Genomic DNA, 13,647 nt, shown 5'->3' with positions numbered 1-13,647 from the left:
GCAACTCCGAGTGCCGCTCCAGAGCGCTCGCGAAGCCGCCGGGGCGCGCTCTGTCCTCCGTGGACTCGGAACTCTGGCTCCCGGAGCCACTCTCAGCGCCCGAGCCTCCATAGGGCCGAGAGAAGAGGAACACGCGCAGGAAACGACTCTCGGCAGTCACGGCACGGGGCCGACACAGCGCCGCCATGACGGCTCCAGACTGAACCTCTGACCTTCAACCTCTCCGCCAGCGCGCAGGTCACGGGCGGGGCTTCCGTCGCCCCGCCCACTTCCGCACAGTACTACCTGCGGGCGGGGTGCGGTGTAGCCAGCGCATGCGCGGAGTTGGAGGGGAGCCCGGAACCTGGCTGGACTAGTCCGTGGCTGGAGGTCCGGTGCTGGCCGCGGTCCGCTTCATTTAGCGGGGACAGCATTTTCGCCCCGGGAGTTTCGCCCTCCCAGGCATCGCGTGGGCCTGGTCCCGCTGCAATGCTGTCCCGCCGCCTGCGCGTGTGCCCAGGTGGCCGCAAGGCTCGGCCCCCACCGCTCTTCGGGTCTTTGTCGGACCCCAAATACGCACGGTCGGGCTCCCGGGTATTCGCTATGCCACTGGGTATTTAATACGCCGTGGATGGACTTACAGTAATTTTGTTCAGCGTCTGCGCCCCCAGTTTGCTGTTGGACGGCCGACACCGGCCTCGGACATCTGTGAAACCCTGCTCCATCTCTGCCTGTCCTGCGGCCGGTCCGCCCACGTTCACCAACACGAGGCTTCCCGAGACCCGCTTGTCATCCCCACACCTTACAGTCCTCCTAGGCCCTCCTAGGGATTGAGGCTCCGGAATGGGCTTAAATATACGCCACCGGAGACCCCACCCTCACTCGTGATTTTTCTCCGAGTTTTTCCCCCGATGTTAATTCACAGGTTTTGTCCACACTCTTCAAAGCCGAGCCCAATCCCATATTGAACAAGTGTTTACGAATTAAGCTGCCCAACCATCTTCTGCCCAACAATCATGTTAATTCGTTCTGTAATTACTTATCTGTAATTAGTGATTTTGAGAGGAGACGGCAAGCACCCTTCCCAGTTTACTTGCAGGCTCTTTGACAGGAGGGATATTTCTGTGAGACAGCCCTGTTTTAAAAATATATTTTATTGATTTTTTACAGAGAGGAAGGGAGAGAGATAGAGAGTTAGAAACATCGATGAGAGAGAAACATCAATCAGCTGCCTCCTGCACATCTCCCACCGGGGATGTGCCCGCAACCCAGGCACATGCCCTTGACCGGAATCGAACCCGGGACCCCTCAGTCCGCAGGCCGACGCTCTATCCACTGAGCCAAACCGGTTTCGGCAGAGGCAGCCCTGTTTTAATAATGCCTTTATGTTCTCGTCAACTGCACGGTCAGACAAAATACTAAACACCAGAACTAAACTAACCTCGGGATGGTGCATAACTGTATGAATCGCATATTTACAGACGTTATTAGCCAACTGTAAGGTAATCCTTACAAACTCAGTTACGGGGCTTAAATTCCACTCCAGGTGAGTTCTTCCTTCAGGGCACTTAAACAATGTATTTCCCTTGGCCATTACTTGCATCTTGCATAAGACATTTTGCATTATTCTGTATGGCTGTTGCTCTTTCCTTCTACTTTAGGGAGAAGTGTGGTAACTTACAATGAACATTGGCCTGTGACCTTAAGAACCCTTAATTCACCCTAGCCAATTTGGCTCAGTGGATAGAGCATCAGCCTGCGGACTGACAGGTCCCGGGTTCGATTCTGGTCAAGGGCACATGCCTGGGTTGCTGGCTCCATCCCCAGTGGGGGTCGTGTAGGAGGCAGCCAGTCAATGATTCTCCCTCTACCTTCCTCTCTGAAATCAATAAAAATTAAATTAAAAAGAACCCTTAAATCTAGTCTGGACTAATCTTGACTGCAGGCAACCCAATTTAATGTTAATTTGATTCCCTCACTGGTAAAACCAAATGATTAGACCCTGTGTTAAATTTAAGGACGTGTGTGTAAACCTATATCAGTATCTACAGGACAAATGGGATTAGTAATATCCCAGCTCTTAAATAACAGATGTACTGTGTTCCTGTCCTGCCTCAGCCAAATGATAAATTCCTTGAGGATTCTAACAGGTATTGGGACAAATCTTCAAGTTTTTAATATATGAGTGAGTTTGTATCAGCTGATTTCAAGTTGTGCTAAGTTCTCTGCCTTTGGTACAGCATCAGAGCACCAAATGGGAGGATGGGCATATCAGCAAGGAGGTATCCGCACACGGTCCTTGCCTGTTCAGCTCTGATGCAGTGTCTTCATCAGATTCTGACCCTGCTCTACCTTATTATATAGGCCGTTCTCCCTATCGCTTGCGAGTAGTTGGTATGCTTTGTAAAAACATTAGAGATGGCCAATGGCAAGGAAAGTGAATAGGAAGTAGTTCAAGTCCTGGCTCCACATCCCCTGGCTGTGATCTCATCTATGAAAAGGTGATGCAGCCACATCCTTGAGTAAAATATTAAAGGAAATAAGCATACAATGCCAGCACTTACTGAAAGCTCAATAAAGAGTGACTACCAGTGGTGATATGGAGGTGATTAGAAATGCATACCTCTTAAGCTTGCATGAAAACCTGGGGAAAAGGATAGGGCTAGCCATACAATGGGGAGATGTTAGTATTTCAAGTCTTTTCAGCCATAGAGAAGAATACGATCATTAGGGAGTTCATGTAGAAGATGAGTGGGGACAGGCATAACGTTTAAGGAGTTGAAAGAAGAGAATAACAGGAAATAGGCAAACTGAAAAATAAGAACAGAGGTTCAAGCCTAGAAACCAAGGGGGAGACTTTAAAGCACGTTGAAGTGGGAGTGTTAAAATGAAAGATATTACCCACTTAAAAATATTCAAACAACAAAATTGTTTTTTGCTGTATTCTAGGAAAACCACATTAAAATAACCACTACCAGCCAATCTCACTAAGTAACATCAAAATTACATATGAGAGTTGGCAAGGATTTTAGTTGCCTTATAGCTTTTCTCTAAATATGAAATCATGGCAGGTGACTGGCATATGCAGACCCCACCCTCGGGTGGCTTACCAATTCAGTGAGTTATTTTACCTTAGTTTGGTTCATTTGTATTTCAGAATGAGGACAATATGAAAATTGTGAAATCTAAGGTTGCAAGTTTACTTGAAAGTTGATACTGCTTGCCCTAGTTGGCTTGGCTCAGTGGATAGAGCGTCGGCCTGTGGATTGAAGGGTCCTGGGTTCGATTCCAGTCAAGAGCATGACCCCCAGTAGGGGGCGTGCAGGAGGCAGCCAATCAATGATGCTCTCTCATCATTGATGTTTCTCTCTCTCCCTTCCTCTCTGAAACCAATAAAAAAATATTTTAAAAAGTGATACTGCTTTATAGTAACTGTAACCTCACATAGTCCCTATAATTAATCAAATCACAAGGGGACATTCACTAGTTAGTAGACAAATGTCTCCTCAGGGCAAAAATATGATTTTTCATCTGGGTTTTCAGAGCTATAAAGAAATGTGTACAGTATGATCCAATTTATAAAGGATTCTAGAAAACGCAAACGAGTGACAAAAAGCAGATCAAGGAGAAGAGGGGCCTGAGGGAGAGGTAACCAAAGGGCACAGGAAACCGGTGAGGGGGGCAACGGGTAGTGTCCATTGTGTCGATTGTGGTGGTGATTTGGTGAATGTGTATTTATGTTGAAACATTAAACTGTACCCTTAAATTTGAGTCATTTTGGTATGTCAATTATACCTCAATAAAATTATTTTTAAAAAGAAACGAGAAATCGATGTGATCCTGACAGGGCCTTCCCCAGCACCCGCTCTGGCACATACACACACATCCACCTGCAAAGGCTCTGGGTGGACAGCACGCAGCCTCCCGTTGGAGTCACTGATTCAGTTTCGTTTGGTAGCTGCTTGTGTTTCTCCATGTCCAGGACGTGGAGGGTCTGGAGAGAAGCTGTCCCACCTGAGGTGACACATACAAGACGACCCAAACCCAAAGTATAGAATTTTTATTGTTTTCAAATGCTATACAAAAGAAAAATAGACAGTGTGCATTTCTTGATTAACAGATCCAGAAATAGTGACCCCAAATTAAACATGCTTTTTTCTCTATTTCAGTAGTTTGAGTTACCAAGATGATAATCCAGTGAGTTCTCTCCCAGTGATTACTTTGGCCTCATAAGCAAAAGAATTCTTTGTTTATTCCCATAAACTCCATAAACCAAAGATAGTTCCTTTGTAAGAAGGGGACATTTCAGAGGTGATTTTCTCCTCTGAAGCTTCTTGAATCCTTGAATATCTGAGAGTTTGCTCTCAAGTTGCTGTTTTCTTAGTGTCAAACATAAAACACAACAGAGGGAACTGTGAGTTCATAACATGGAATCCTCACAAAGACCACTTTGAATAATATTTCCAAATCCATGTCTATTTTTCTAAATTCACCCTCTCCCTACTTTGACTACTTTAAGAGGCAACTTACTATGCAATAGATTAAATCATTTTTAGATTAAGTGTAGTGATTCTCTGATTTCTCCTTTCACAGCCATCGCCTATACCCCCGCACACCCATCCCATTTCTACCCCATTTCTATCACTTCTCTGCATAAGCTAACGAGACTTGAGGATATTTCACTTAACTAAAAAGTTGCCGTCTTACTCCATTTTGCCTTGTTGAAAAGATAGTAACAGCAGGATGCTCAAGAAACATGATGAAAACGTATTGTGATAAAAAACTTAAAGATGACATAGTTGGTAGAAAAAATATAACTTAACAGTTATGCTGAGTAACCACAATATTTCTATTTAAAAAAGAAACATATTTCTACATATCTCCTCAGGGACAATGCTGCAATGACCTTCGCCTTAAATCCTCTATAAGGAAATAATTTATAATATGTTAGCCTAATCCCATTAAGTGATGATTTAAAGGGGATGGTAAAACACAACACCCCCCTTTTTTAGCATAGACACCCACTGATTATTTAATACAGCAAGCTGTTTGCAGACCATTGGTCTCATAGTAATATCGAGATCTATACTATTGGCATACAGAATTTATTAAGCTTTTTACACATAATAGCAGAGTTCCTATTGTATCTAAAGTGCTAACAAGCTCTAATAATCAAGATGGGCAGCATGTTACTTGAGAACAGTCAACACTTGTGCATTTTCAAATGTGGTTTCCTAAGATAATTTCTGTCCAAGTGAATCTAGCCATGCTTTTTAATAACGCTTTAGGTCACTCCAAGCTTGGCAATTAACATCTGGCATAAACAATAATAAAACTATCACAACTTGATAAATAACAAATACAACATTGTAGGCCATAACCATACACAGCAGAAGGAAAAGGTAGTGGTGACGAATCAGTAGCTGTTACAATTAACAGAGCACATGCCTCCATGCAGTTCCTTCCAGAGTATTTGGTGCACTCAGTCCTGACACGCAGTGTTTGAAGCAGGGCACAATGTCTGCAGAATCATGTAATAATTTCTAACACACTGAAAACATGTCAGTAGAAAATGGTGAGTTGATTTTTATTAATGCATTAAATCCTGTGGAGTTATCACCAACCCCTTAGTATAAAATCTGTTCAACTTATATTAGATAACTCTGTGTGCTTCTTATTTTTAAATGGTGGGAAATGAATTAAATGAAGACAGGAATGATTTCCCTAATGTGACTGATTTTAGCATTTTTACCTCTAACTAGGTCTAAAAAACTTCTGGCTTTTGAATTGATTATTTGAAGAGAGTGTTCCTATATCAACCTACTGATAATACAACATGCTTGATTCAGAATGTTATCCTGCATACTCTGAAACACAACTTTAATCCAGTGAAAAACAGGGTGATGTAAGTGGCATAAGAACCAGTGCACTGAAATGATTACTGTCACAAATGGTGACAAGGATGTGGGGTCCCTCTCCAGTCACTAAGGAGTTTGGGGTCCCTAGGCCTGGCCGGCGATCATGGCCAATGGGGGCCATCTCACCCCGTCCCAATCAGGGCCGAGCCAATCGGTGCCTGCTGGCCGGGGGGAAAAACAGGGGGAGGGACCATGGGAGGTTGGCTGTGAGAGCGCACTGACTACCAGGGGGCAGCTCCTGCGTTGAGCGTCTGCCTCCTGGTGGTCAGTACACGTCATAGTGACTGGTCGACCGGTCGTTCCGGTCATTCGGTCATAAGGGTTGCTTAGGCTTTTATATATATAGATAACTAGTGGGATGTAGAACTGATGTACTTGGTTTTCTGTCTTCAGGCACCCAAGATATAAGATAACCTCACACCAAACAATGTCTACTCCACAATGTCTGCAGCTGGTAGTTCTTCCCTTGGAGGTGAAGGAAATTATGCCAAGACTTTTAATAACCAGGATTCAGAAAACTTAAAGAGGTTTGAAAAAGGAGGAAAAGAAAATGATATAGAAGACAAAGACCAAACTGGCATCCCAGATCCAGAGCGATTTGGGGAAGCAGGAAAGCCATGCTGACAGCCTGCCGCTTCTCCAATCATCCTAGCGAGGGTCCCCAGGTACCACCCGTGTTTGTGTAATGGTGCTTCCTACGTCAAGGGCCTGAAAGGCACATTGAAGGGTGTTTCCCAGGGACAGAGGTGAAGATATTTTTATTTTGTTTAACCCACAGACTATTTAGTCAAAGGAATACATAAGGCGAAATGAAAGCACGTGGGGTGGGAATTCACGGCGATGAAGGCTGACAAAATGTGCTTGGGTCTCGCTGGCAGCATCTGGCAGTGGTGCAGGACAGCGGCAGGACCTCACGGGCCCGCCTGGGTCTGCTCTGGAAGAGGCTCCGTGGCCGTGGCACTAGCACTGGCAGTCGAATTCAAGACGTCTCCGAAATCACCGCCGGCAGGCTTGGTCCCCCCTACTTTAGACTTTTTAAGAAGTTCAAAAAGAAAGAGACATCATGAAACACACTTAGCTGTCTCTAAGAAATTACACATTTCTTTTCTTTTCAGCATTTAGGATGCTACCATGCTACAACGTACACTCAAAACACTGATTAAAACTGATCACCTTAAATGTATTAATCATGTAAATAATAAAGTTATTAAAGTTCTTTAAAATAGTAATCTACCCACACCAAAGAGAGTTCAGGCAGCAAACAAGATAACAAAAAAACCATGTTCACCTCTCTACTTGCCTTTAAGTTTTCAACCTTCTCTTCAAATGATTTGAAAGTTGGGGAGTTTCTATGGAGAGAAAAAAATATATATATAGTAAAAAAAGAAAGCCACAAATGTTGAAACCATCATTAGTTGACTGTATTCCTCTTAGCCATTACTCTCAGCAAAAGAACAGGTAGCTCTGTCAACCCCACAGGTGTGCAGGCGCACACACAGGTGTATTGTGGAAAACTGTCCACTTCTAGTCTAAGATTTCTACAGTGATGCTTTTGGCCCAGGAACAAAGCCAGTCTAAGACATATAAATGGAGATACAGTCAAGTGCATGTGTGGTAACACACCAACTGGTCAGGTAACACACCAACTCTTGTCACTTCCCCAACCAACGTGTCACCGCAGGTCAGTTTAGCCTGGCTAAGGCACCACGCTCTAGAACTCGCGTTTAAGTCCACACGTTGCCTGGCACGACTCCTGTGTGAATCCACATCATCAAGCAGGACACGCCAACCGGAGGCGGTCCTGTAACAGGGATCAGCTCCCCAGGGGGCTTCATAATAGAGGAGGAAGGAGCCCAGAAACCTGGCTCGGCCTCTGCACAAAGCTGCCCCGGGGCAGAAGCTCTGCGCCCACGGAGAGCCCCTCCCACACCTTCAGGCCCATCCACATTCATCCAGGGGGATCGCAGTGCCTTGGTCACTCCCATCGGGGTGGCTGCATGTTACTATCCACCCAACCTCGAATATCCTTCCTGCCACCAAGATGAAGGTGAGGGAGGGGACAGGGCCTTCCTCCTTGCACAGTGCCCATCGGCAGCCAGTCCCAAAGTGTGGTCCCGGACTAGCTGCATCAGTAGCTCTAGGCAACCTGTTCACAATGCGGATTCTCAGGTCCCACCCTAGGCGGACAAAATCAGAAACTCTAGGGGGAGGGTGGCAAGCAGGGGGCCCTTAACAAGCCCTCCAGGTGGTTCTGCTGCCCAATGACAGTGAAGCCAAACAGGTTGTTGGAGACCCTCCACCTGCCTCTCTAGGGAGGTAGGTGAGGCCCTGACATGTAGGATTTGCAAGGGCATCCTGATGAAAAAGGACAGAATTAAGTCACGGGTGGTTCCAAACGTCCCTGTGGGATGAGGGACCTGGAAACAAAGGGTGGAGAAAGGGGAGTGTGACTAAGCTACGGTGGACGGAGGTCCGGGCACCGGCATTTGTGAGAAGAAAGGGTTTATTTGATGAGTCGTGGTCATATTTTCAATGAAATGGATTTCAGATATAAAACAATAGATTTACAAAATAAAACAAACAATTCTTTTTTTTTTTTTTAAGAAATCACAGCATTTAATGGAGCTCTCACACCCATCCTATCGTGATAGGAGGAGCAGCCGAAAACTGATCCAGAGCCTAAAGCAGCAGCTTGTTTAGGGAGAACTCTGGCTTCTACTTCAGAAAGTTCCTGGTGATCATCTCAACAAAGACTAAGAAAGCAGAAGACCAACAACACTTTGTAAAAATATACTTTACCTCATAGCGGGCATGCTAATTGAATGCTGAATGGAGCGTATACTAAGGCAGCATTAAAAAGAGAAAAATGAAGTTAGTACACAGGTGATGAGACATGATCAAACAAACAGAAGTCGGCTTTTAGAAGCATGTTCCTGTGGCACTGTGAAGAATTATCTACTTTTTGAGGTGGAGGGGGTCAAAGTTACTCTAATATGTACTTCTACTCCTGAGCCAGTAGCTAACAGCCAACAATTCAACCTTGCATGTTTACAGCATGGTGGAAATTGCATCTGCTGGGCATCAAGCACCCGGCTCAGAAGTACAAGGTTACGGCAGAATCAAGAATGAAACCCAGATCACCCAGTCGGTTTGGCTCAGTGGTTGAGCGTTGACCTCTGAACAAGGAGGTCATAGTTGGATTCCCGGTCAGGGCACATGCCCAATTGCAGGAGCGATCCCCAGTAGAGAGCGTGCAGAAGGCAGCTGATCAATGATTCTCTCTCATCATTGATGTTTCTACCTCTCTCTCCCTTCCTCTCTGAAATCAATAAAAAATATATATATTTTTAAATGGAACCCAGGTCTTTGGGACTCCCAATTTAATGCTTGCCACCTCCCCTCAAAAATCAGTGCGCACACATACAGGTACACACACATACAAGCCAGGCCAGAGGAGGGCTCCTCGGCCATCTTTCTCCCACGTATTATTTGTCACCAGAACAGCAAAGTTCAAAACGAATCGCCTATTTGGTGATGTTAAGCGATTTACATATGCCTCCTTGGTAGTAGTCACACCAGTTTTCTAAGTAAGAGACACTTGTATTTCACATCAATTAAATGAAATGTTCTTAATGGTCATTCACATAACATTCGGCCCCTGTTTGACTAGGACCAACTTCTTACTCAAGGGCAATGCGTTCACTGACCGCTCAGGGTCCAGGTCGCCTCCTCTCAGCCGCCTCCCACAGAGACCACCTCACAAGAAGGCCTTTCCTGGGCTCACAGTCAGGAATCCTGCTGATGCTGTTACTGGGCTTAGAACACTCTGAAAGCATTTTTGGTAAATAATTTCCTTTGGGTATATTGGACAATTTAAGTTATTAATTCTCTATTCCTTTTTAAAAATCGTGTGTGTGTGTGTGTGTGTGTGTGTGTATGATTTAATTTTCTCAAAGACTCAGCTGTTACAAGTGACAACGTGTTTCCAGTGTAGCTCCCCAAAACTAGCTTTGCATTAATATGTAATAATATGAAGTATGATCTTGATATAAATCAAGATATGCTGGCAGCTGGTGTAGTCAAGATAATGAGTAAACCAACCACTTGGACATCTTCAGACTTAATGTCTTCATAACACAGGAAAAGACCCACACAGCATTCTCTCTGTCCTAGAATGGTGGGAATCTATTCTGAGAGAAATCTGCTAATTCTTTGCCTGCTTGATGTTGGATCCATATTTGAAGGATAGAAATTAATAAAAATCAATAGAAGGACTCCAGATGTTACTGGCCCCTCCTGGGGACCCTAAAAAAGCTGCCTACAGCCAAACAGCCACACTGCCACTTCGGCCAGCGTCACATGACACCTGGACCATAGCTACCCTCCTGGTGATGTACAGACTGTTTGGACTGAATGGGGAAAAAAGAGCTCAGACGATTGGGATTCTCGTCCAGAGAGGCTGTGATCAGGACACTCAGCCGCTGTCAGTCAGTGGCAGATACTTGAGCTCAAATGTCCAGGAAGACATTTTGGGGACCAGGTGCCAGCTGCAAGAACGCAGAGGAGCCCAAAACAAGTAAAAAATAGCTATAGGTTTATATAAAGAAACACGTTTAAAAAATAAAAAAGAGCCCTAACCGGTTTGGCTCAGTGGCTAGAGCGTCGGCCTGTGGACTGAAGGGTCCCAGGTTCAATTCCGGTCAAGGGCATGTACCTTGGTTGCGGGTACATACCCAGTAGGGGGTGTGCAGGAGGCAGCTGATCGATGTTTCTAACTCTCTATCCCTCTCCCTTCCTCTCTGTAAAAAATCAATAAAATATATTTAAAAAAATATTAAAAAATAAAATAAAAATAAAAATAAAAAAGAAAATCTCCTTTGGAAATAAAGACAAATTAGCACTTCCTCTTATGTATACCAAAAATACTTGCTAATGAGGCTACTGAATTATCATATACGCTATTAAAAACTCTAACATCGATGTTCATCACCAGAACCAAGGGGTGGTTTAATGTATTTTTCTCAAAACATTAAAGCAAGAGTCAGTGCTAAGCACATACATGCAGAAGGTAAGCAAACGAGAGGCTGGATCTGAACTCGCCAACGGGAAAGCTGGCTGTCCCCAGAGGGCCTCCCGGCTAACACTCCACACACACACCCACACCCGATCGAGGCTTAAGACAGATATCCAAATCCCAAGTGCTAATTTACTGATTGACCACCTAAAATAAAAACTGCTGCTGAGCCTAACAATTCCATTCAGGAGAATTCCCACAATTCCTGCAGACTGAGATGCCTGCCCCTGTCCTCTGGGTGAGCGAGGAGCCAGAACAAAGGGTACTTAACAGGATTAACCAGCCACTCCAGGGGCGCCTACGTCCAGAAAACGCCTGCTGCTGCAAGAGAAACTATCCCAGCTCCCTCTCCCTGCAGGGTCCTCGGAGGCACATGGCTTGTATTTGCCTCTGCAACTCACTGATCTAAAAGATGTGGTTTTGCCCTAGCTGGTTTTGCTCAGTGGGTAGAGCATTGGCCTGCAGACCAAAGGCTTCTGGGTTCAATTCCGGTCAAGGGCACAGGCCTGGGTTGCAGGCTCGATCCACAGTAGGGGGCGTGCAGGAGGCAGCCAATCAATGATTCTCTCTCATTGTTGAAGTTTCTATCTCTCTCCCTCTCCCTTCCTCTCTGAAATCAATAAAAATATTTTTTTTAAAAAATAAATAAAAGATGTGTTTTTCTTTACATATGTTTCCTGTTAGGTATGTTTTCATATGTTTTCTATTCTAGATGAACACATTAAATCAGATTACAGTCAGAACTTCTTGACCTAGAAATTATTTTTTAAATGACTTTCCCCAAGTTTTAATCTGTAAGAATTAATGATCAAATTTAGCTTTCAAAAGACAATCTCATTGCTCTCATTTCCAAGTTTTAATCAAAAGCCTTACTTTAACTTCCACATACTGGCATGCAATAGATCATTAAAGACAGGGCTGGCAAAGGAGGAGCACATCAGCTCAGTAATGTTCTTTTAAAGTTGAGAGAAGGGATTGCGGGTGGCGCTGGAGAGGAGCAGCGACACTCGGTGCCTTTCCAGTGAAGTGCTGAGGCGGCATGGGGCTCCCCCTCATGCATTCGCTGGCTCTTCGCAAAGCAGAACGAGAGCAGTGCTCAGACGGATGCAACGTCATTTCTCCAGAGCACCACACGCTTTCAGGTCTGTGTTCAGATCACATCTAACACTGTCTGTAACCAGGTAGGAACAGAGCTCTCCATTCCCAGCTCCTTGCCAGGCCCCACTCTTCTCCCGCTCCATCCACCCAAGATGTTCAAGTTCTTCCCAAAGGAACCAGATGGGTGAGTGGTTGTGCTTTGGACCTGCCCCCAACAGCCACCTGGATGTTTGCAGGATGGAGGATGGGACTGAATATGTATTAGGACTCACATAGCTTTAGAGAAAACTGTCGAAACCACTACCTGGAGCACTAGACCATTTTTTAAAAATCTTTATTGTTGAAAGTATTACACATGTCCTCCCCCACTGACACCCTCCAGCCCCCGCGCCCGCACCCCCCAGGCCTTCACCACTGTATTGTCTGTGTCCATGGGTTATGCATATATGCACACAAGGTCTTTGGTTGATTACCTCCCACCCATCCTTCCATTTTTTTCTTAAACCAACTTCAGTCAAGCTCCTCCCTGCCTTCCTCCGAGATTCCGCACTCTACTCCATGCTTCCATGTCCCTGGCTCCACTCCGTCACCAGTTTATTTTGATACTTAGATTCCACATTGAGTGAGATCATGTGATACTTGTCTTTCTCTGTCTGACTTATTTCCCTAGCACGATACTCTCCAGGTCTCTCCATGCTGTCTCAGAGGGTAAGAGATTCTTTTTTACTACTGCATACATCAGTGACTTAGAGCATTTTTTCATATGTCTCTTGGCCATCTGTATGTCCACTTGGGAGAAGAGTCTCTTTAGGTCCTTTGCCCATTTTTTGACTGGATTGTTTGTCTTCCCTGAGCACTCTAAAATCTTTATTGTTGAAAGTATTACATAGGTCTCTTTTATCCCCCATTGACCTCTCCCAGCCTGCTCCCACACCCCAGCACAGGCCCTCACCCCCCTACTGTCTGTGTCCATTGGTTATGTTTACATGCATGCATACAAGTCCTTTGGTTGATCTCTTACCCCCACCCCCACCCCCTGCCTTCCCTCTGAGGTTGGACAGTCTTCTGTGTCTCTGGATCTATTTTTGTTCATTAGCATATGTTGTTTATTATATTCTACAAATGAGTGAGACCATGTGATATTTATCTTTCTCTGGCTGGCTTATTTCACTTAGCATGATGCTCTCCAGGTCCATCCATGCTATTACAAATGGTAAGAGTTTCTTTTTCATAGCTGCGTAGTATTCCATTGTGTAGATGTACCACAGTTTTTTAATCCACTCATCTGCTGATGGGCACTTAGGCTGTTTCCAAATCTTAGCTATTGTAATTGTGCTGCTATAAACACAGGGGTGCATATATTCTTTCTGATTGGTGTTTCTGATTTCTTGGGATATATTCCTAAAAGTGGAATTACTGGGTCAAATGGGAGTTCCATTTTTAATTTTTGAGGAAACTCCATACTGTTTTCCCCAATGGCTGCACCAGTCTGCATTCCCACCAGCAGTGCACGAGGGATCCTTTTTCTCCACAACCTCACCAGCACTTGTCGTTTGTTGATGTGTTGATGATAGCCAT

General features: G+C 44.8%; 2 protein-coding genes across 8 annotated transcripts in view; both read right to left on the bottom strand.

Annotated features, from left to right (window-relative positions):
- Window positions 1–245, bottom strand: part of MRPS28 (mitochondrial ribosomal protein S28) — a 111,338-nt gene extending 111,093 nt beyond the window's left edge. Inside the window, exon 1 of the mRNA XM_014549375.1 lies at window positions 6–245. Within this exon, the coding sequence (XP_014404861.1) occupies window positions 6–187 (182 nt within the window). The 5' untranslated portion in view covers window positions 188–245. The remainder of the gene's footprint in view (window positions 1–5) is intronic.
- A 6,391-nt stretch (window positions 246–6,636) lies between these two features.
- The window catches only part of TPD52 (tumor protein D52), a 33,647-nt gene continuing 26,636 nt past the window's right edge, over window positions 6,637–13,647 (bottom strand). For 3 of the 7 annotated variants that reach the window (XM_014549362.1, XM_014549364.1, XM_014549367.1), the window contains 3 exons: window positions 8,697–8,738; window positions 7,186–7,246; window positions 6,637–6,928 (listed from right to left, as the gene is read on the bottom strand). In XM_014549362.1, the coding sequence (XP_014404848.1) occupies window positions 6,809–6,928; window positions 7,186–7,246; window positions 8,697–8,738 (223 nt within the window). In that variant the 3' untranslated portion in view covers window positions 6,637–6,808. The remainder of the gene's footprint in view (window positions 6,929–7,185; window positions 7,247–8,696; window positions 8,739–13,647) is intronic. The other 4 variants (XM_014549363.1, XM_014549365.1, XM_005878188.2 and 1 more) reach the window with 3 other exon arrangements.

Source organism: Myotis brandtii, unplaced genomic scaffold (assembly GCF_000412655.1).
Source record: "Myotis brandtii unplaced genomic scaffold, ASM41265v1 scaffold55, whole genome shotgun sequence".
NCBI lineage: Eukaryota > Metazoa > Chordata > Mammalia > Chiroptera > Vespertilionidae > Myotis > Myotis brandtii.
Note: the sequence above shows the minus strand (reverse complement) of the source record. Positions and strands in the feature narration are given on the sequence as shown.